The sequence below is a fragment of the Thalia democratica genome, chromosome 2, assembly GCF_965202585.1.
Source record: "Thalia democratica chromosome 2, ktThaDemo2.hap1.1, whole genome shotgun sequence".
NCBI lineage: Eukaryota > Metazoa > Chordata > Thaliacea > Salpida > Salpidae > Thalia > Thalia democratica.
This window is the reverse complement of record NC_139166.1, coordinates 57,970,527-57,994,809: the sequence shown is the minus strand read 5'-3', so window position 1 is coordinate 57,994,809 and position 24,283 is coordinate 57,970,527. Positions and strand designations below refer to the sequence as shown.

The 24,283-nt window shown below is 28.9% G+C and overlaps 1 protein-coding gene across 1 annotated transcript in view; it reads left to right on the top strand.

Moving 5' to 3' along the window:
- Positions 1-23,788, top strand: part of LOC145830254 (ADAMTS-like protein 1) — a 45,159-nt gene extending 21,371 nt beyond the window's left edge. The window contains exons 16-33 of the mRNA XM_082938197.1: positions 488-656; positions 3,124-3,277; positions 14,457-14,676; positions 14,877-15,062; positions 15,267-15,444; positions 15,543-15,720; positions 16,175-16,356; positions 17,261-17,367; positions 17,638-17,764; positions 17,981-18,266; positions 18,771-19,027; positions 19,584-19,766; positions 20,245-20,373; positions 20,446-20,661; positions 20,953-21,136; positions 21,886-22,093; positions 22,290-22,408; positions 22,580-23,788. Of these exons, the coding sequence (XP_082794323.1) occupies positions 488-656; positions 3,124-3,277; positions 14,457-14,676; positions 14,877-15,062; positions 15,267-15,444; positions 15,543-15,720; positions 16,175-16,356; positions 17,261-17,367; positions 17,638-17,764; positions 17,981-18,266; positions 18,771-19,027; positions 19,584-19,766; positions 20,245-20,373; positions 20,446-20,661; positions 20,953-21,136; positions 21,886-22,093; positions 22,290-22,408; positions 22,580-22,820 (3,324 nt within the window). The 3' untranslated portion in view covers positions 22,821-23,788. The remainder of the gene's footprint in view (positions 1-487; positions 657-3,123; positions 3,278-14,456; positions 14,677-14,876; positions 15,063-15,266; positions 15,445-15,542; positions 15,721-16,174; positions 16,357-17,260; positions 17,368-17,637; positions 17,765-17,980; positions 18,267-18,770; positions 19,028-19,583; positions 19,767-20,244; positions 20,374-20,445; positions 20,662-20,952; positions 21,137-21,885; positions 22,094-22,289; positions 22,409-22,579) is intronic.
- The last annotated feature ends 495 nt before the right edge of the window (positions 23,789-24,283 follow it).

The window sequence follows — 24,283 nt, the reverse complement described above, 5'->3', positions numbered from 1 at the left end:
CAAAAAAAACTTCCTATTATTAAACGGCAGCATTAACAAGCTAGATTTAATTTTAAAAGCCATACAAGTTTGACTTTGGATTATTTGTTGCGATAAGAGCCGATACCCCAAATGTCGTGTCGTCGCTGGGTTGTGACCTTTTGATTAAACAAACGGCAGTTGTAATGTTTGCTTCGGAGATTGAGGGTTTTGTAGTTTGTGTAAGGTGGCATTTGAAAGAAGGTGATTTTACAAGCGTCACAAAGCCGAAAGGGGACTTCGCTCAAAACTATCAAATGTTTATTTTAAAGATAACTTTAATGCTAGCTAATGTCTAAATTTGACTGAATTACTGCTTTACTCGAAACTTAACTTGAAAAAAATTACTTTCATAGTGAAGAAAAAACTTTTATTAATTGTTAAGTTATTGTTTTTTTTTTGTTTTATATCTAAACAATTCTTGAGATTTTTTTCAAAAAGAAAAACTCTACAATATTAATACTTGCAGAAATGCTTTTTGGGTTTGTGCCCCTTCGACGCGCATCGGCGGGTGAACGAGGCGATGGGGTCGCCGATATCGGTTGTCAGGGTGATTGAGAAGGAGGTGGTGGTCGTCAAGGAGGAGTTTGTGTGGAGATTTGTCAAGTGGACAAGCTGCAGCGTCACTTGTGGATTTGGTGAGAATAATAAAGTTCTTAAATTTTAAATACACAGATTTACCAGTTTCAAATACTATTTATCTAAGTTTATTCTAAAAATTTGCGTATATTTAAAAAGGTAGAAAACATATGACTATTGTTGTTTTATTACTGTATTTTTTTTTGTTTTGTCTATGTATTCTATCTACAACTTTAAAATTGTTATTGTATTCTGTGGTTGGTGTTTTGTAAAATGTAATAAGTAAAATATAAAAATGTTTTAGTATTGTTCGCGTGCAAGCTACGCGTGTTACTAGTTAAAATATTCATCAGTAATCGTCTGTAAGCTTTCACAGATTAAATATACTTTATTATTTTAGATTGACCTAAAATTTAATTCTTTCCTAATTCTTATTAAATGCGAAAAAACTCTTTTCGGCACCAAATAGTTTTATTTAAATATTTCTGTCTGTGTTTTTTATAAAAAATCAATCACAACTGATAATTTATAACAAATAAAAAGATAACAAGATGTAAAAGTATGACAACATTAGTGTATTTTTTATAAACACGAATAAAATAGGAATATTTTGATAGAGTAGTCGACAATAAAAAACTTTATGTATAAAATGTCAAAAAAAGGTTTAAGATTAATAATCCTAAGATAAGAATTAATTAATAATTTTTTTTTTCTAATGTTAAAAGTGTAATAAAAAAAATATACAAGTAGGTATATTGTAAGTATATATACAGTAGTTAATTACTTGTGTTTATCAAAATTCAACTTCAAAAAGGGTAAATTAATTATACCTAAACAGTTCACACTTTTATTAATTAATATTGATAAAAAAATAATAAAATTGTATTTTAATAATCTCTTTTCAGTATGTAAACGTGTAACACTGTTGACTTTTGTTTTTTAGATTTGTTTTAGTTTAAATTTAAACAAGTGTTTTAACTACTCAAAATTAGCTTATGGTATGATGTCTACGTTTTATAAATCTGTTTAGTATATGAAATAAATAGGCAAAAATAATTGTTTGATCTTGAGTTTATTTCAATCGTTAATCATCACAACATATGTATATAACTAAATTATATTTTAAAAAAATCGATGCGTAGCACACAGCTTAGCTTGTTAATTTTTATCACACATTAAAAAAAGGTTTTAGAAGATTAAACACTAATAGCTTAGTTAGCCGCCATGAATTTACTTTTAAGTTTAAAATTTAAAAAATAACTTAAATCGATGATAAATTAGTTATATATTTTTATGGATGTAACATTTTGTTTTCTACTTAGTAAATTTTTATGTGTTGTGATAACCTTAAACTAATTTAGCTTTGTAGCATAAGTTAATTACCTAGAAACTTTTCACTAATACTTATTTGATCAGAAATCCGTGTATAACATTTTGCAACAAGTAAACACTTGTAACCTCTAAAACGTTTTACCACTCAAATTTAATTTTAATGATATGGCCAAAAATTACTGTTTTAAGTTGTTTTAACAGAAAAAAAGTAAAGCATCTTTTTATATTTTTAATTGGTTGAAATATTTCTATCCTAAACATACTATTTGTTATTCTATAAAAAATATAATTTTTATTTAACCTTATGATAGACGATAGTTTTAAATCTTTTAATTAAATATAAATATACTTTGCTATTACGTAAATTCAAATGCACAATGAAAACTACTATAAGACAGTTAAATAATATTTTTACTTATAACGTAAAATAAAGTTTATTGCGCCATTTTGTGTAAAAAAAGGCAAAAAGCCAGAATTTTTTCTAACATCCGACAAATTATACAATTAGCACTTTTTCTGCACGCCATTACCTTTTGTCTGTACCCAAGTTTGCGTGTCCAGACACCAAATTGTCCACTTTAACGTTTGAACTTTAGCACAATTTCAGACAAAAACTCCTCCAGCAATGTGAAATTAAAACCTTAGTTTAAGCAAGGGCTTAGACCGGGCGAAAAGGGATTAGCAGATATTCAAAAACGTTTGTCGTTCGGACAAATTAGCGTTGTTGGCGGCATGAAGCGAGGCAATTACGAGCGGATAATTCGATATTTTCGGCACAACTCGATACGCTGGCACCTGTTTGTTGTTGGGTCGGCACCTGCGAAAATACCTCCATCGTATCGGGTTGCAAACACATCGCGGCTTTGATCCGACTTTAAAAGGATGAAGCCCATAACCTGTTTTCAAGCCGTGAAAGTATGCTAGTAATGGCGATGAATTGACACTGTCAACACAATTTTACTTGGACATTGAAGGTTTTATCTGAAATTACAGCCTTATTAAAAAGTTTTTGTTTGTAAACAACGCATTACGAAAGTTGTGCTTTTTTCGAGCATTCATTGGGCTGTAAAAAAAAACTAAATATTTTATTTGTAAATATTAGAGTTTGAAATAATGTTTAAATTACTTCTTACTAAAAACAGCTTTAACAGCTTTATCAAAAATTATAAAACTTCATTTATTGTATTTTCATAGGAATGTCCGTATCAATACCGTTCTGCTACGACAACCTCACAAATCGCCTTGCATCAGACAGCAGATGCGATCGATCGAAACATCCCCTTCCAAAGCTGGCCACCTGCAAGAGGGACCCCTGTCCCGTTCCACCAAAAACTGAAAACGAAACCAGGTAACTTTTTTTTGCGTTGGATTTATTATTTGATGGCGTTTTTTCTATTTTGTGAAACAAAATTGCATGAGAAACGTTAGCACGGTTTTCTGGGTTGCCCGTCAAAAAGAGAAAACAGGTAAAAAATGACTTAATTTGTTGTAGAAGTGTTCTGATGGGAACATAAGAGCCGTGTAATTGGCCTGTTTTCAACGCGCACTGCTTAAGTAACAGTATTCAGGTATCATGTATCTTTCTTAACCTTACTAAAATTAAATTACCTATCATTACGATCAAACTAAGTCAAGTGAAACGCAATTGAATCGACAATAGACAAGGGAAAGCAGCACAAATATTTCTTTAAAAAGTAACTCAAAACTTAAATAGAGAGAACAAATCATGTGAAATCAAAAAAGAATACCTTTAGTTTGACAAATTCGTTGACATCAAAATTTTCATCAAATATGATATCCATCTAAGTCTAGAATTTGTTAAAATGTGTAAAACAAAGCTCATAAGGACTATTAAAGAAATATTTTCAAAAGTTTCTTCAACATTTACTCAACTTGTCATGTAAGTTTATCTAAACTATCTTTTAGGCGTAAAATATAGGCGTTAGTATGCTTCAGTACGTCTCCTTTTATCGGGACTTTCAACTCTTATGATTGATGTTGTTAAGATCTTATCTCGCTTCTTTAGAGACTCTTATTGAGCGAGCTAATACGTAAGAAGCTGTCAACGCTAAGAGGAGTTCAAAACTGGTAAAACTCAATCACTCAAAACTTTTCTCAAGCATCCTTTTGAAGTGTTGCACCTCAATATATTTATGACTTTGCCTTGAAACGATACCTTTTATGTAGGCAATTTAGTAATCTTTTGTTCGGCAAAGCAGGGATAAAGGGTTTCCTTTGAATCTGTTTTATTTTGAGTCAGCTTATAAGACCTAAAATGCTGCCGGTAATGTTCTGAAAGCAATCTAAAATAAACTTGAAGTTTTTATTTCAAATATTACGTTTCATCAATTTGTCTGCTTCTTAATGTTTATATTTACACTTAAAACTTTAAACATTTAAGTTTATTTTGAATTACGTAACCAATTATAACAGTTCTCAACTACAATCTTTTTGTTAATCCTTAACAAGAGGCTTAATTTTAACTTAAAGCGTTTCGATACCAATTTCTCAACTTTGTTAAAAAACATTAAGTTTATAAAAAAAATATTGTAAACATTGATAAGTTTATATTCCTAATGCCCTTAATTGACTTACTTAATAAAAACATTTAGAACAAACTATTATTTTTAGTTATACAGTAGATATTTCAATACGTAGTTAAAATTTCAACAAAACAAAAAACTTTAGTAAATTTAAAAAACTAAAACGACGACCGTTTTATAGTAAATAATTAACACTTTTATTTTAAAGTTTATAATGTTAAAAGAAGGGATTTTTGTAATATAATCGAACTACTTTCGTACATAAACTACTAATTTAGTTTTATAACTCTTATATAAAACTAAGACAGCTATGTACATAAAAATTTTCTTAAAGCACAAAACAAAAGTTTCTTTATAATTCAACAAGACGATTAAAACTTTATGAAACTACATCAATTGTTTTAGACCAAAAATTGTAGAAAAATAACAGCATTTGTAGTACAGGTAAATAGCGAACATGAGATAACTTTCCATGTAAAGGAAAAAGGCTAGAACTTCTTTGCTCACAAATTATTTTGAGTATGTAAGGCTTTGCATAGGAACTTGTGTACGAGCAGAGTTAGACAAGAAAATTTTTGAGTAAAACAATTTTTGCTAGGCTGATAAGCTAAAAAATTGCATTTCTTTTTTAAGTTTGTTTTAGAGTGTAGATAAAGTTCAAAGACTGTAATACATTTTTATAGTGCTTCTTAAATCAGTATTGTTTTAATATTATTTTTTTTTAATTCAACCTGGATTAATAAAGAGTAGTCTAGAAACTTCTCTTATAATTTCTTTAAGACGAATTTTCATTAGTCAAACTATCAAAAAAGGTTAAATCACAATACCAGTAAAAGTTTTCTATTAAGTTATGTATTTATCGGATTTTAACTCGTTAAAAACTTAAAAACAGAAAGAAAAAAGAAATGAAATCATTAGTGTAATATGTTTTAGTAAGCTTTTTTTATAAGTGATAAGCTTTTATTAACTTGGACTTTTTTTACCTAGAAAGACTTGAATTATTTTTTTACTACAAGTATATTTGACTACACCTTAAAGTAATTTAATTTACCTGTTTTGTATGCAAGCTTTACTTGCTATGAATGATTTTTGCAAATCTAAGCAGAACTTATAGTATTTATTACAAACTAAATAATTGCTGACACATCAATAGCTATGACAGTGTTCATTAGACAATGTGAAAATTTGCACTTATTAAAATCGATCGCAAAGCAAAGTACACAAAAATAGTTAAACAATTAATAAATTTTTCATCGTAGATTAACGAATAGACGCCAATAAACAAAGAGTTACAATGTAGTCAGTTTTAATCTCATTAGTTTCCTGCTTTATCAAACTTATTAGTAAGAGTAGCATAATTAGAAAATAGCATAAAAACTTGGACTCTGCCCAACTGGTTGTTAATTAATTTTCATCAATCAAAATCACCATTTCAACGATTAAAACCTAGTTGAATGTAAAAAAGTATACGAGCATGCTTATCAACAAATTATGAGGCAGAGATCCAACAAAGCAGAGCACCGAGTAATTGTTCAAGTAGTCAGATGATATCAAAAAAGTGAAAAAAATGTCAGCAGCTAGAAGTAGCAGCAAATTTTTATTATACAAATTTGTCATCGTTTTTGTCATTTCGCTCGAACCGCGTCTCCACGGCAACCTTATTGTCGCCGCCGTTTCTTGGCAACCAACCGGCGATTGTTCCACAGCCAACAAGCCGCAATCAAACTGCTCGGGGGTTGAAAGCGGGAATGCAGGTACAAGGCTTCCATTAGAAAGTAGTTTCCCGCTTAATAATAAAAGGAGTTCTGTTGAACTGGTGAACGAGGCATCGCGTAAAGTCAGAGCCCAGTTAGTTTGTTGTTTTTTAAGATGGAAAATATATTTTGTTTTTATTAACTATTATTTTAATTTCAAAAAGAAATACTTTTTAAAATACTTTCTAAACAAGAAAAAAAAGTATGACCGAGTTGTAAACAATTTGACGTTGCTTGAATAAAATTATTTACAAAAAAATATCTTTAATTGTGTTTCTAACTGGTTTTAATAAATATTTAAAAAATATGTAACTTTTAAAACAAAAAAAAACTGTAATTAAACTTATAGTTGAACTATATTATTAAAAAAGTATGTTTTTTTTTGTTTATTTATTATTTAAAACTTACTCAGGTTGGTCGATTCAAAGAAAGTTTTGAATATAGAATTCTTATCTAATATTTGAATAGAACAAATATGTTTAAGAAAAATGGATAAACAAATTGCAACAAAAAAATAAAAAACAAAGAGCTTTTTTTTTTTTTGTGATTAGAATACCAGAGCGAGCTTAAACTACAAATAGTTGCAAACAGATAATCAAATGTAAATATTTGCATAAAAAACATTTGAAAGAGCGTTTCTTATGTGTTTTTATCTTTTGATCTATTTCGATCATTTAACACTTAAACACTCGTCGATATCATCTATTAGCTTTGCACGGTAGAGTGTTATAATCAAATTAACACGTTTTTATAATTGACATCTATCATTTACAAAGTTTGGTTTAAAAATATCAAAAATAAAATGAACGGTAACGCAAAAATAAGATGTTGAAATTTTTGAGAGCTAAATTATTAAGATAACTTTGTGGTTTTACATTAATGAGCATTTTAAACCGGTGGGACTTTTTATGGGTCATTTTAAATATTGAATACTTTTAGTTGCAGCAATTTTGGAAAAAAAAAAAGATCCAATGTTTTCATGACGTCATATTTTATTTTGGGTAGTTTTCTCTTAAAAATTGTGCAAAAAAATTACAAAATACCTCGCATTGATAAGTAAATTAAACAATTTTACATTTAAAAAATTTAAATAGTTTTCTTTATATTTCTATGCATGTGGTTGTATTTGTTTACAATTAAAAATCACATAAAAATGAAAGTGTGTTTTTTTATTGGCAGAGACACTTATTCTTGTGTTTACAAAAATAAAGCTCCAAAAACTAGAAGTACGACTTTTAATATAGCCAGATTGTGTCATTTACTTTTCAGCGCGACGTATTTGAGTAACTTTTTTGTATAATTTTAAAAAGTAAACTACCCAAAATAAGATAGGACGTCATCAAAATATTGGAGCCTTTTTTTGCAAAATTACTGCAATTATACACATAAAAAAGTACCCGATATAGCTCGATAAAAAGATCTACCTATTTTAAACCTTCAAATATGCTTAAGTAATCTATTTTTTTGTGTAATTTTAGTTGTTTTCACTTAATTAATCACAAACTTCATGCGTTTTCTTAATCATTCTTATAATACATAAATTATATTAAATTAATATTTGATGTTATAAAAATGAAAATAAATTTCAATTAATATTTTTATTATCAAATTGTGCAAGAGAGTTTATTTCCTAGGAAAACAAATTTAAAGTTAAAACTACATGGCTTAAAAACTTAAAAAATATTTAATGTGAAAAATGTTGTGAATGCTTAGTCATTAATGTACAAGCTTTTATAAATTAAACAAATTTCTTGTCACAAAGCAAAATTAGATTAGTACTATTTGTTTGGTTATAACTGTCATGTTAACGGTTTTTATTTGCATTTTGTCATTTAACAGTTCAAAAGGACTTGTATAAAAAAGCTAGTATTACTTATGTTGTTAAGTAAAACTAATTGTAAACACTTTTCAAATTAGTGAATTTTTTTTTTCTAAAAAAAGCTAAAGATAAGCCTTAATTGTTACAATAAATTATGTAAAACTATATTTCAAATAGCTGTAGCAGAAAATTCACGCTGATAATAGATCCTAAATTAATTGAAGACTATGACACTAGCTTAAAATTTGGTTTAAGATAGTATAACGTAGTATATTTTGTAGTTTCTAGAATAAAACACTATAAACTAAATGTTTTCAAGGTAATCTTCTTTAGAAGTAAAACATTCGTTTACTGAGAGTTTTTAACTATCAAGTTTGTTTTAAAATGTTATTTTGTTGTTTGCAAACAATATGTTTATTTTTGTAGTAAAGATCAAAGATAAATTTATTACAAAAAGTATTTTTTAAAGAAAATAAAAACTTGAGGTTTTTTTAATAGTCATTTTAAAAAGTTTTCCTTTGAAGTTTTTAGGAGTTGAAGTATTATTTTACCTAATAAAAGCAATGTTTATGAGATTAAACAACATCATTTTACAACCCTAAACGAGTATTAATTGTGTTTGACAATAAAACATCTTTCGATAATAAAATATTATGTGATGTGATTTTGTAAGCTATTTCGCTATATATTTTTTTTAACATTATAACTTAGTTTTAAAACTATTTAAAAGCTAAATTCATAGAGATCTTTTTAAATCAAGTATTATTATCTTTAATTTAGAAAGCTAAGCATGCTTTTATTACTAGTAGTAATGCTATTTAGGCACTGTAGGTTTTGATTTTTAGTTTATAAGTCAAAAAAGTTTATTGAATACTTTTTAAGTCAAAAATAATGTCGTAATTTTTTTGAAATCAATTTTTTTAATGAACAACCAAGTATAATAAGTATACAAAATAGTAGCAAAAAAGAAACTGCTAACAACTATGAACGTTTTTTTTTTTAATTAACTTCATGACGATTTTGTAATACGGTTTTGTATCGAAATTAGCACTAAAGACCTTTGCAAACTTCCGAATATCACGAAACATTACAAGCTAATAACGCTAAAATCCCAATCGAAAACAAAAATGATAATTTAAGGGTTTAGTAATAACGCGAAAGTTTCAACTTGGTTATTAAATTTTGAGGTTTTCAGCTTTGTTCGTCGGCACACCTTTAATTTGGCCCGGTGTCAGATCTTATGAAAATTTGTATTTATGTTGTTTTAAAACGACATTAATCCGATAACGCATTGTGCTGCTAACACACTGAAGTTTTCGGCTAAACAACCTTGCATTTGTAAAAATATTTTTTGTGTTTTCACAAGGCATTTAGATTTTTGTTACTAGCATGAAAAGCAGTTTTAATTAATAGAATTTCTTTTTTTGATCAAAAGCATCTTGGTTCGAAAATTTCAAATTTAGAAAGCAGTCATCATCATTACAATGCTTACATTATGAAAAGTTTATAGTAAAATATAAAAATACAGTAAAATAAAACTGATGAACAAGCGTCTTTTTTGTGCGAAAAAAACAGGACAAAAGTCTCAATTCTCCCAAAAGTTTTAAAAAGTTACGTCATAGACCAACTTGTAGTAAGTTTATCTTGTTGCGGCAATAATACACACAAGTTCGTATAAAAACTCATTGGTGGTCTTTTGTCATGAAAAAACAACGAGTTGCACTTCTGTGCCACTTCAACAATTTGTTGTACTACGACCACCCCGACACACAAAAACCTTTTTTCTTTTTTGTTTTTGTCGCAGGCTCTGTTGTAGCACAATAGTGCGATGGCTGCGCTGTGTGTTTACAGTAGCTACTCGACAAAAGACACAAGCTCGAATAATTTGTGTTCAGATTTTATTTAGTAGCTGCTTAGATCGGCTTAGGTTTTCAAAGTTTTTGGTAATTGGAAGTTAAAAGGTTTTTGAGGTATTTTAAGTCCGGTTAAAAAGCTAAAAATATTTCTTTGTTTTGTTTAAAGTAGATGTTTAAGTTTATTTTAAATTTATAAGTAAAAACCAGTTACTTAATTTAAGTTCAAGAAGCTTTACCAGTATCCATAATATTTTAAATACCTTGAACTAAAAACAAGTTATTTCAAAAAAGTTTGTCGTGATAGTTAGGGATTGGTTTAAAGTAATTTTTTATTATACTTTACTCAGAATATCTATTATTTAGTTATTAGAATAAATAACCTCAATTGTTTATAATAAATAGAAGTATTTTCAGTTTTTTTTTTCGCATTTTCTAGAGAAAAAAAAAAATTTAACTAATATATTTGTAAACAGATAAATTTTTAAGCTTAGAAATTAATTTTTTTGCCAGTGTGATATATTTAAAAGTAAAAAGCTTTTGGTAATTGGAAGTTTATAGTCTAAGTTTATTTTAAAAGTTATAAAAAAGGTAAATAAACAATTAAGTATTAATTTTACAGTTTTAAGTATAAAAAGGTTTTTAATATTCCAAATGTTATAAATAATTAGAATTTAAAACTAGTTTATCTTGATAGTGAAGTGTTTGGTTTAAGTCATGTTTTATAATACTTTATTCAGATTTATTAATTATTTAGTTATTAGATTAAATAACTTCAACTAGTGCTGTTTAAAATGATTAAAGTTTTTCTTTTTTTTTTGCATTTTGGAAACATTAAAAACTGAAATTTCTAAATAAAATTTATTTTCATAGTTGATATACTAAAGTTATTAATTCAAAATGAAAGAAAAACTAAAAAAAAAATATTCAAGCTTATATTTTTAAATGTGAGCTCCTTTTAACTTAAGTTTACTGTAATTCCGATTTCAAAAAAGAACTGTTATAAATATTATATAAAATTTATTCAAAAAAGATACCGCACTAACATTTAGTGTTAAGAAAATTTTAAAAGAACTAAAAATCACTGATTTCCATAATTTTATTGTTATTTAAAATTAAATCGTCATCAACGACGTTCTTATCCGTTCAAACTCAGCAAAAAAGTACCATCCATTAAGTTATTATGAGTACGGTTTGTTTATTACGAAACTGTCATGCGCAGGATACTGTTTATGAACGGCAGTATTACAACTGCATTGTGGCATATAAGGTCGATTTCGTTTGTATAGGAAGCGGTATGATGTATTTATACTGATGTGATCCATCACTCCAGTGCAACGAATTAGCGCGGCTTAATCAACCGACGAGACGCTGTTCTGACACCACAGAGAACAAATCCCCACCACTTTGTGTTTGCGCCGGTGACCGCTCATGCGAATCGGCGTGAGAGTTGTTGATTTCACAACTCAATGCGGTCGGCTGCGCTCGCTAGTATTTTAATGCGCTCTCCGGTTCTGAAAGTTTTAAAACTGCTGTGCAGAAACGGCCAGTTGAAAAAATGAATAAGCCGGATTATTAATGTTGAACTTTGTCTTTATTACACTGATGTTACTACGGTTTAATTTTAGTTCTTTGCATAGAGTATATAATAGTTATTTAAAACTATTTACAGTATTAAACTTAAATCATAATTGAGACAAAATATATATTTTTTAATTATTTTTTCTCCATAAATTTTTTCAACTCTTTGTGCTTTCTGAAAAGTTCTTTAATGTTGGCGCTTATGTTAAAATTGTAAATTGTATGACGTTTCAGAAGTATAAATATAGCTTCTTCATAAGCAGAGCATTTACGTTTTACCTATAAAAACTGTTTTCGTAGGTAAATTTTATTTACATAAAGAAAAGCGTATACAACAAACGCTTCACGAACATAAAAATGAGACCGGTCGAATTTCCAAACAAAAATAAAAGACACATTTACGACACCAAATGCGCACTTTCCTAACCAAACAAAACGCGTTTCCGGCATTAAGCCCAGTCAAGACGGCTTCACTGTACAAACAGCCCTGTGCTTGTGATTCTACGCAGAATTACCCGTGTACAGAAGCTTGTGAAAAGTTTTAAAAGTTTTAACGTAGGCAGTGAAGTGGTGTAGTTCGGAAATGAGTGAAAGTGCAAATAAAAACAAAAAATTGTGGAGAATTATAACAAACATAAGCAAATATTTATTGAAATCGTTTGTTCTTCGCCATTCAACTCGTGTTTGCTTTGGGTTTTAGACACAGAAAAAGGTGAAAGCGTTTGCAACGTTTTTAAACAGCAATAACTACGTTTTGTGTATCGTTTGAACGTTCAGTTGCCGCAGACTTTGTTAGAATAGCAAGGTATATAAAGTTGTGAGAACATGTTGCAGAATTATTTTGATGCCGAATTTTTTTAGTAGAAATTTCAAATCAGTCTCAGTGCTCAAAACTATTTAATTATTGCACTTGATTAAACTGAATTAGTATTAAATGATGTTAAAATAGTACAATAGATATTTTGTTGCAAAAATAAAAAAAATAGAAAATTTTAAAATACTTTTTGTAGGTACTTTGTTCTTAAAAAAATTATTTAGTATAATTTTAATTTTTGCGAATGTTCATATTTAAGAAACAAAATTTTCATTGTTTTATGTGATATTTCAGTTGTTTTTGTTTCCAGGATATAAAAGAAAGATTCAAAAGACTTCATTGGAGAATGATATATTTTTAGTAACTACGTTTTACTTTTAAGTTTTTTAATCAAATTTAAAGCTTGAGGTTTAAAAGTAGCATTTTACCTTTGAACCAGACTTAAGCTGAAACAATTTCATTTAAAGCTGAAGTTTATGACAGACAGATTTAGTAACACATTGTATTCGTCAATGTTTTTGTTTTCTGTCAACATTACAATTTCGTGTGAAAAGTTTGAAATCTAAATATAAATACCTTCTTATTAAAAAAACTTACTCATATTTCATACAATTTTCAACTGACCTTTTCAAAGTTTTGTGGCGATTTTAATTAAAAAAATTCTCAAAACATTTTTCAATGACAACTGCATGAATATAGTGATGTAAGCTGTTTACACGAGACTAAAAACAATAAAATTTTATTTTGAATGAGTTTATAAAATTGCATAGACACGAAAGCATATTCATTATGATGTCAATTCAATTTCAAGTAGTGGTGAATTTTATGACAACTTTGATCTAAGCTTTCTGCAGAAAAGGTTGCAGTCTGTCTATATAAGGATTGTTAAACAAAGAAGCTGTAGTGTATTAAAATCAAAAATATTATTTTCACTAAATACTGTTAACTTTGTTGTTTACAAGGTCAGAGAAATGTTTTTGAATTTAAAACTAGTTTGGTTTGTTTTGGTTTGCAATTTAACTTCGTATTCTATATATCATGGTTTTTTTTTTAAACTTTTATATCGTGATAAAAAACAGCTTAGTACTTTTAAACGTTTTTGGAACAAGTATATATTTTTAGAAAGTGTTCTATAACTACTACTTTGCATAGAAATAACTTATTTAATGTTTTTTAAATTGAAGTTTTAGTTGAAAATAAAACAAACTAACTTTACTTATATTTAGCAGTTTCGGAATGTTATGTATAAAACAAACATAATCTTTTTAAGTACTTATTATTTTTACCTAGCAGTTTTTTTAGTTGCTATTGGACCCTGTCAAAGTATCCCAATTAGGTTAGTACCTTTAAGAAACAATTCTAAACAGTTTTTAGTATTGTCATAACTATTTAACTTTAAAATAATTATGTTGTACCAAATAAAAAACTTGATTGCTACAAGGTTTTTATAGTGTCAAATGAAAACTTTTTACTGTGATATCATTTTAGCATCATGTTATAAATGAGGGAAGTTATACGCTTAACATAAAAGTTTAATGTAATTAGAAATGCTAAAATACAATAACAACCAACAAAGTAGTACATGAGAAAAAAACACACTTCACAACTTGTTTATATAGAGGATTAATTTCAGTAAATTTTAAAATGTTTTCTTCGCATAAACTCATTAAACTTTAAAATACTTATTATAAAATTAATGTTTGCATAAGCTACAAACGAGCCGATAGTGTAATAAAGCATTTAATAATTATAAAACAAGTTTACCTGTTCAAAGTAATTTTTGATGTCACTTCGTTTTGGGGTTTTTCATACTTAAGCTGAATTTAAATAAAAAAATCTGATTTGGTATGTTTGTATGAAATAAGTTTATTTGTTTTTATCTAAACATAACTAAAAAATTTCATTAAAACTTGATTAGAAAAAAAAAACTAAATGATATAGTTTGAATTTTTAATAGTTATTATACTAGTGTCTTTAAAAAAACTGAATGTATCTATGTTTATAATTAAGACATAGCCTTTAAAGTAACATTTTTGATAAATAAAAATAAAAAGTAAGTTAAATTAAACTGTTTTTAATATTTTCAATAGGCTCTCCTTATAATAACTTTAAAATAATATATTAAACTAAAAATATATTAAAAACCTTCAAATAATTTTTCAGATGGGAAATAGGTCAGTATGGTTCGTGCTCGAAAATGTGCGGCAGAGGGATCAGAAAAAGATCTGTCACGTGCAAATTCATGCCTGAAAATTCCACTCACCACGTCACCAACGATGACGTCATGCCTGAAATCATGTGCCCAAACCCAAAACCTCAGTCGGTTGAACCTTGCGGGTTTGCCACCTGTCCCCCTGTCTGGATGAAGTCTGGTCTCGGGAAGGTTAGTCTTGTAAGCCTATTAACATACCAAATATATTCTTGATAGTAAGATTTTTTTCTTAGATTATTAAACCAATTTAAGCGAGATCTGAACATTTGACAAGGTAAAAAGACTAAGACCATTCATTGAGCTTAGCCAAGTAATTTAGTCTACTCACCTATTTTGAGAATTTTTCATTGAAAAAAAGTAATACATTTCAGTGTTCTGAGCAATGTGGCAACGGGTTTCATGAAATTTCGTTCCTGTGCAAGCAAAGAACAGGTACAGGCAAATTGATTCAGGTGCCTTCAAAATACTGTTCGCAGAACAAACCGTATCGATTGACAAGAAGAAAGTGCAAAGTTAAAGAGTGCGAACCGAAATTCACTGCGGAAGATTGGAGTGAAGTATGTATATTTTTTAATTTAATAAGTATCTTGCTTGTAATTGACATAATTAGCAACAATTAAAACAGTTTTTAAAATATTGTATATAAAAATGTTACTACTGAGCATTTATTACTATAACTCATAAATAACATTATCTTTGTTAATTTACTTTTTTAATGACTTTCAAAAACTCAAAAATGCACAGCTAAAATCTTTTTTTAGTGCAAAGGCGACTGCACAAAGTTACGAAAAGGTTGGCAAACAAGAAAAGTTGTCTGCATGTACATGAAAAACGGAAATTGGCACAAAATTAGTGCGAAATCGATTTACTGCAAAAACCTGAAAGCACTTCCGGCGAAAAGGAGTTGCTCACTGCACAGGAAATGTATGTCCAGCTTGGGTGAGTCAACCTTGTGTCTAATTAAATATAATTCATTACCTTTTGAAGTCTTCTACGTCTTAGTAATTTGTATATTGTTCTAATTAAGTATTTTACAGCTTCGAATCAAGAAGGGCAAACAATCATCCAAAGAAGGCCCAACCCGACCAAGATCAACGGAGGGCTGAGAGTATTCGTGCAAAAATCGGCAAGAAAAACCCCCCTCCAACTGACCCTCCCGCTGAAGGCCTTCGTCATCCCTGGAACAACCATCATCGCCAAGTGCAGCTTCAAAAAGTGAGTTTTAATGCAAACAATAAACACCGTCACGTTCAAGGTCAATGCGCTACAAAATAAAGTTTACTTATCGGCAAATGGGAGAGAACGATGAAGGCAATTAGCTTTGATTATCTGCCGCTTTGTTTGCTCATTTGACGATTTGATGGCAAGTGGGCAAACAAGGTGACATCAATCAGAGGAAATTTCGCCTCCTGTTTACCCGAAAACTTCAGACGGTGGCCTAGTTTTAAATTTTAAAATAAACAAATATTTGCAAATAACTTTTGCTATTTTGGCTTCAAAGGAGTCACATATCGCTATAATGAGTTTTGTAGTGAAAATTTTGTAATGTTTGGTTATTGGGCGATATTTTCGGACATCAGTCTTCCTTTTGGAGCTAATTAAAGCTATTTTTACATTGAGGCGGTCCTAAATGTTTTTTTTTCAGCTAATTAAATCTATTTTTACTCAGCGGTGCGCCATCAAAACACGCGTGGTTTGTCAACAAGCGGAGGGTGAAGAGAAGGCGGGGGAAGGTGATGGTGACGAAGGGGGGCAACCTGAAGATGAGCAAGATCAGGATGAGGAGGAGGCAGATGGTGAAGTGCCAGGGAGGACAGGGAAGGAGCAGGCTGCTCGTTCTTATCAACAAAAGTTTATTTAAATTGTTTACACTTTATTACCTTTTAATAAAATTGATTTTTAAAAGCAAAATTTAAACTAACTTAATTAAAATTTGTGACTGTTTTTGCGTTTTAGGGCTGAGTTAGTAAAACAATTTTTATTTTTAATTATAATTTTGTTACTAAACTACCTTAATAATAGTTTAATCTATTTTAATACCGCTTAGATGCTTTTTAAAATGTCAAAAATTAAGTTAGCTTGAAAATTCAGTAGTTATTTAAATTAAAGATTGGGAAAAAACATTTGACTTCAGTATATTTCTGAATCAGCTCTTTGTGTATACAAATTACGTCATTTGTAATTTTGTGTACGGTTCAATTAAAGCAAACAGCAGCTTCTCGAAAATTTATTATTTTAATTAAAAACGTGATTTACATGCTGATAAATGATATACAATGTTTTTAATGAAAACTGCATTATAAATAAAAAATTTAAGAGCTTTCTAAAGCGGGTTTGTAAAAAAGTTCTTAAAAACGCATTATCAGTTATTGTTTCTCTTTAAATTCATTCACTTAACATGGTTTAAACGAGCTTTTGAATTACGTAACCCTTTGTAACCTAACAAAACCTCAAAGTTTAACTTAATTTGTAACACTAATTTAACAAAATATTTGAAGAAATTTATAATAATAAAAAGTTTCATATTATGTTAAAACTTTTGGTTTAAATAAGAACTGTATAGTATTTTTCTCAGCTATTATTAGTAGAAAATTATAAAAAAGCTTAGCTTTATAAAAGTATGCAGTAGTTCAAAAGTAAATAATATTGTCACTTTACGTATGACAGCTTTACATTGCATGACAACGCTTGTAGGAACATGAAAAGCAATTAATCAAAAATTTAAAAGATTAACTTGTACCTAATTAACCTTTAGGAGCTGCCAGCAGATCACATAAAGGTTTAGTGCAAGTCAAAGAGAACCATTTGCAAGAAGGGGGTCAAGCTTTTCAACAATCCATTACCAAGTACAGCGATAGAAAAGTTTTTGACTTTTAATTGTCGATTGTTACATAAAGAAATAAAAAGTTGCCTTTAATTTTAAAACACTTGCTATAAATTAGTATTAAAATATTTTACTTTCAAAAATCATTAGGTAATATTTTTTTTTGAGTTTGTAACAACACGACCGAATAAGTTTAAATATCTGTTCAGTAAATTCTTAGCATAGGAGCGACTTCCATCGTACAAGTTAATTGTATTAAAATTCCATGTGTACACACAACTTCGCGTTTCAACTTTTAACATTTGCAGCATCTGAAGCTCGCAGCTGGTATTAAAGCTGTGAAGAAGAAGGTATTTAGAAAGAAACCTCACATAATCAACGATTACAGCGTCGTCCAACTACAAGAGATTGTGCCTGCTAAAACTGACTTTTTAGGTTATTCAAATTAAATATTTACAATTATTTTTGATTATTAAATTCTTAAAATTTTTTACTAAAACTTTTAGAAAAACTGATATTAAATGTTTCAATAACTTCATGCTATTAAAAAATTCTAATAAATCTGTTTTTTTTTTGATTTTATTAACTAGCTTTCGACGTAACACACATAATACTTTATATTCTGTTTCTCAAACTTAAATTTAATTTTAGGCTACAGAGAACGAAAGCATCTTCCGTTGGACTCGAAACAATCCACTGTGGTTGTCACGACAACGCCTCCCCCTACCGACGAAAACGGGGTGAAAAAGGCGCCATCTATCCACGTTGCGCCGACAATCGACCCCCTTCAGTACAATGATGACGTCATAGTCAACGTCGGAGGGTCGGTGGTGGTAGTTGGGTCGCGGCGGGTGACCATTTTTTGCGAGGTTACAGGGGAATTCCCTATTGAAGTGAAATGGATGAAAGACGGACACGAAATAAGAAATAATGATAGGTTTGATTTATTATTTTTACAGTTTTTTTGTTTAACATTTTTTATACTACTTGGAATGGATACACGATTTTTAAAAGCCTGGTAATTGAAAACCCGAAAACTGAATTCATTTGATATTGGATATTTTAAGTTAAGTCTTTTTTTAAATACTAATTTATTTTTATAATATTGTGAACTTATTAATAAGACCTATATGCACATTAGTTTCTTTTTTGTTTGATATAGGATTAAAAGAAGTTTCAAAACTTAGTAAAATATGGATGTCAAAATATTTATATCTTTATTTTTATTTATCATTTATTTCGAGCCGTTTTACCATTATAATATAATAAGTTAGACCTATACGAGCATTTTTAATTTTTATATAAAGTTCAGTTACTTTTTGAGATGTGTCTCGTTACAATAAAAAAAGTAGAATTGTAAAAATTAAACAGTCTTTTAACCCCTTGAATCAGTTTTTAATTTTTAATCGTTCATAATTAAACATAGAAAATAATCAAACAGAATGATCAAGCTCGGTGATGGATCCCTGAGAATTTTCACCCCGGAAACGTCAGACGCTGGTAACTACGTTTGCATGGCAACCAATCAGTGGGGAAACGACAGCCGAATGGTTTCACTGTCAGTCACCAACAAACCCAAGATTCTGTCCACGACCAGAGGTGTTGACGATTTTGTGTCCATGGACTTGACAGTGACAGTTGGGTCGCATGTCAGGGCGAGATTAGGGACCCGCGTTGTTATCAGATGCCCGACCAGAGGTTAATAAAGTGAAATATTATTTATAGTTTTAAAATATTCACTTTGTTTCAAACGGCTAATTTTAGTATTAACTAACTTATTTAAAGTGTTTATAAAATGTTTTTTAAATATAAAAGTAGCAAGCTTTACATTAACTTTAAGCTTTCTGAATACACTAAATACTTCATAATTCAAATCATACTTTCACGTAATTGAATTAAGTCTGCAAACTTGCAAGATTTAGAACTTAAGTCAAAGAATTACAAAACTTCCGCCAGACTATCTTTAATTAAGAAATACGCAAGTTGTATTACATACACTTTACGAGTTTTCATTTTGTACATTACGTCAAAAATAATGAAAATTACACCCAAAGCAGCTGCTATTGTAGTTTAAAATTAAATTGATATCTAATTTGTACATTGAATGTATAGCAACGTTGAATTTTTAACAGTGGTGTTTTATTAAAATCACACAGTAGAAACATTGATTAATTTCAAAGTTTGTTGAAGATATAAAAGACAAATTTTTTATTTCATGACAAGTTTTATGTTTTATTAAAAATAAACGTTACAGGCTCACCAGAACCATTTGTTCAATGGAACAAAGACGTCAACGGTCTTCAAAGAAACTCGCAAATTTTAATCGACAATTCTTTGGAAATATTTCCCACCACTTTGGCTGATACGGGACATTTCAGTTGCTTAGCAACAAACCCTTTTGGTAGCTCTTACCAAGCAACTATACTAGAAATTGTCGGTGAGTAAAGTTTTTAACTTTTAAAAGTTGAAATTATTAATAACTCTTTAAAAACATATAATGTAAAACCACAATCAAGTACTAATTTTTATAAATTTAACAATATTTAAACGAGAACTAATTTGCTTTCAAAAGGAAGTTATATGTTAAATTAAGAAATGAAGCATTTAAATATAGTTAAACCATTGCATCAATTATCAGAAATTAAACAGTAGTTAGGTTCGAACAAAGTTTTTTATGGCCCGAAACTTCTCTCTTGCTTAAACTTAACAAGCTTTTAATTAAATGTTTATGTCAGTGAGACTTCATACTGTTACCTTAAACAATAAATTACAACATTTACTACAATATTTAAACTCTATACAATACCTGTAGAGTATTTATTTCTTCTAATAATTTAAAAGTAAATATAATTTGACTGCATTTAACTTAAAAATTGCTTTTTCAAGATAAAATTAAAACTTTATGAAACAAACAGACCCGCCTCATATTTCAAATGATGGAGTAATTCTCAAACCAAATGAAATGAATGGACTTCCAGAACTTTTATTAACCGGTTATAATAGTCCAATTTACAAAGTTAAAGCGAACACTACTGTAATGATGGGTAGGTTTTATTATTGACTAAACTTATTTAACAATCAATAAAGATAAATAATTTAGTTAATGATACATAAAGGTTGTCCATTGACTGGATATCCGGAACTAACAATAGAATGGATGTTCAAAGGAAACGCCATAGAAACAACAAACAATTCGACAAAATACAGACTGATGCACGACGACAAAGTTCTTTCAATCAGCAATTTCAACAACGTTTCAGTTGGCGATTACTCTTGCAAGGGAACAAACACAGCAGGATCGGCAGATGCTAGTCTTCAACTGAAAATTACCAGTAAGTTTACTTTGAAGCTTCAAATTTTTAAAGCTCTATCCGCTTTATTTTAAGGTTTTTTTTACTATCATTTTACGTATACGATAAATAAAATTTAAATGTTTTTGATATTGTTAAAAATTCGTATTATGCTTTATTCCGTTGATATTACTTTTCATAACAATTTTTAAAGAAACATATTGTAAGTTACATTAATTTTTTTTTAAGATAAAACGTAAAAAGTATAACTTTCGATCAAAAAAACAAAGTGTTATGAAAAAGTCTAAAAACTACTTTCTTATTTATTTTCAGTATACAAGTACCGAAAGGAGGGGTTGACGGAATGCAGTGCAAAGTGCGGGAACGCGGGAACCATCACTGACAAGCTGGTGTGCATAGAAGACGGGGTGAGGACGGTGGACGATTGGTACTGCAAAGGAGTGGCCAAGCCGCAAGTTGAAACCCGGCCCTGCAACAGAAGAGACTGTCAGCCACAGTTGGTACTTTTTTTTAACTTAATTGAAACAACATACAAACAAGTACATTACAAACAAATATTTTATTTTTTGTTCTACAAACAATATAAAAACAAGTTTTATTTATGTCTAGAAAAAAATATTTAATAAACATGCGGAGTACGTATAAAATGACGTGCGATTTCTTTATGCCTTTATAAATACTGAACTATAAAAACATTTATGAAAAAAAATTGAAGTTAGAAAAACAATCATAGCATTTTGGACATTTTTCAGCGAATTTAGGTCATTTAAATTCTTACCTAGATTAGGCGGGTAGAGTTCAAACATGTTATTTAAAAATTTTACAGGAAATAATTGGTCTTTAATGTCAAGTGCTGACTTTTTAATCACTCATATTTGGCTTTAATTTAACTTTTAACGCATTTAATTTTTCTATAGTAAAAAGAATACTTTGAACTAAAACTACAATTTGTTTCATAATTTTTTTTTTACATTTTTTTTAGCAATAAGCATTATGTTTAAATTTTGTAACTAATTTTAGGCTTTTCACAAGTTGCATAAAATCTACATACAATAAGATTTTAAAACCACAAAAATTAATGCATTATACTATTGCGTACTTTTTAACGTATTTTCATTTAAAAATGTTATGTTTAAAGAGCAGTAACATAAATATTTGTTATGTTCAAGTCTTTAACAAGTACTACAACAACCGTTTAATACCTCTTTATTAGAAACAAAGTTTTAACAACAAATAATATTACAGATATTACGCAAACGAATGGAGCAAGTGTTCAGTTGATTGCGGAAATGGAACAAGATTTAGGAGAATATCCTGTGTGGTTCTCATGTCAGACGGAACTGTTCGTCAGGTTGCCATGGAAAGTTGCCGTAGCAACCAGCAACTTCCACCCCAAAAAGAAACCTGTTTCAGTAACTTGTGCCCTGGGTGGAAGCCAAAACCATGGAAACAGGTTAGATTCAGTTGTTTCTTTGAAGAGTTGAAATTATCATACTCACCTATTTTTTAGAATTCTACTTTTGATACAGCTTCAGTAGAAAAGTTCAAAAAAGCTGGTTAATTAATCTTATATGTATTTTAGTTCTTTCTTTTTTATCAACAAATTAACTAAGTAACCTTTTTGTGAAACCTAAGTTACAAATCAACAGTGTAGCAAGAAGTGTTACGGAAACGGAATTGGAATTCAACTGAGGCAGGTCCACTGCTTGGCTAACAACGGGACAATCGTCCAAAAGTCCCACTGCAAAAACCTGCCGAGACCAGAAAAGTACGTTTGTAATAATAAAGCTGCAGAAACAATACGTCATTTATTAACGATTAAAACCAGTTTATTTCATTGTATATTGTGTTAACGAGAAAGATACTTCACATCTTTCTTGTTATTATAATATTTTGAAAATTAAAAACTAAAAATGGTATAACAAAGCATTTTAACCAGAAAACAAAGCTGTTCAAACGTCCGATGTCAGCCAGTTTGGAGACCGAGTCCCTGGTCCGTTTGCTCGGCAACTTGCGGCAGCCAAGGCATAAAAACGAGAATTCTTGCCTGCTACTACAAGGGCAGGCCAAAGCAGACCGCCAGGGGGCGTTGCCTAGCGACGAAACGACCTCAGGTTTCCGCCCCCTGCAACAGAATCCCCTGCAGCGAAAAACTTGTGAGGGTGCAGGGAAAAATTTAGATTTTATTTAATTTTAATTTTATAGAAATGACCAAGAAATATCATTAGCATACTTTATTTATGTAAATTTACTTTACTTTTATTTATATAAGTTTATGAAACTGTAGTTAATGGTAGTTTTAAGTTATGGCACTTTAAGCGTTTTATATATATGAAAGCATTAAAACTTGCTGAAGCTTTTTTTAATGCATTCTAAAGATTTATTCTGACGAAAGTTTAACTATTAAAGTTTATAAAAACTGCCTTTAATTTTTAAAAGGTGTTATAGTCCTAATTAGTTTCTTATTTAACTTAGTTATAGAAATTTACTTGTGTTTCCTGTTTAGTGTGCTGCTACTTAAAATGACTTTTTTTTAGTTTTTTTAATTGTTTTTCGAAACAGCCTTTTCCTTTAAAGCAAACAATAAGCAAATTAAATGAGCTTTAAATCTCAGTAGTTATGATATTATGAATATAATTAGTTTCCTAAATTTAAAGCTTATTTTGATTATAAGATATTCAATATATAAGATATTAACAAATCATATTTTGTGTTCTTTTACTTTTATTCTTTATTTCACTGCCTAATAAACTGCTTATATCCTAAAAAGTTGCGTATTATTTAAAGTATTTCTTATGTTTTTATATAGCATAAAATTGTAGGTTTTGTTTTTATTTTGTTTAATTTCATACTTTTCTAAAATCAAACTGCTGTTATACTTAAATCATTACTGTTTGCTAGTACAATTACCTGCCAAATAGGTACGCAATTTAAACACAGCTCAAAAATGCGTACCTAGGAAATTTTTGTCTATAATTACTTACATTAAGCCTTGTACAAACATGTTTAAAACCACTAAAGTTTACAAACGACTACTAAAGCAAAATTTTTAAATTTATATTTCAATCATAAGTTATGAAAATGTCAATAGCTATATTCATATTTTATATTATTTCCTTATTTCCTATTTTCGTTAATTTCGCTTATTTATACGCTTTTTACATTTATTTTACAATCATGGGAATATAAATGTCAAATTGCACTGTTCCTTGTTTTTGTTTATCTAAAAGTTATTTAAGGTTTTATTTTTATACGTATTTTACATTTATGTTTTAATCATTGGATATGTAGATGCCAAATGAAGTGTTCATTATTTTCATTTATCTAATTTTTTTATTCCTATGTTTAAATCGTAGGTTATGAAAGTCTAAATTACTCTGTTCATTATTGTCGTTAAATAAATAGACTTCAGTATGTTTGTTTTAAATATTGGATTTAAGATATAATAATAAATTTCATTACTTATTTCTGGTTACTTTAGTTTTAACTAACGTAAATTAAAAAAGTATATTTTATGTTATAACTAAGTAATTCTGTATTGGTAATCTTAGTACGTTTTTAAATTCTAAAAAAAGTCTTTTGAACACAGCGTTTTTCGGCTAAAAAGTGCGTGCCATATCGGCTGTTATTACTAAAGAATTGC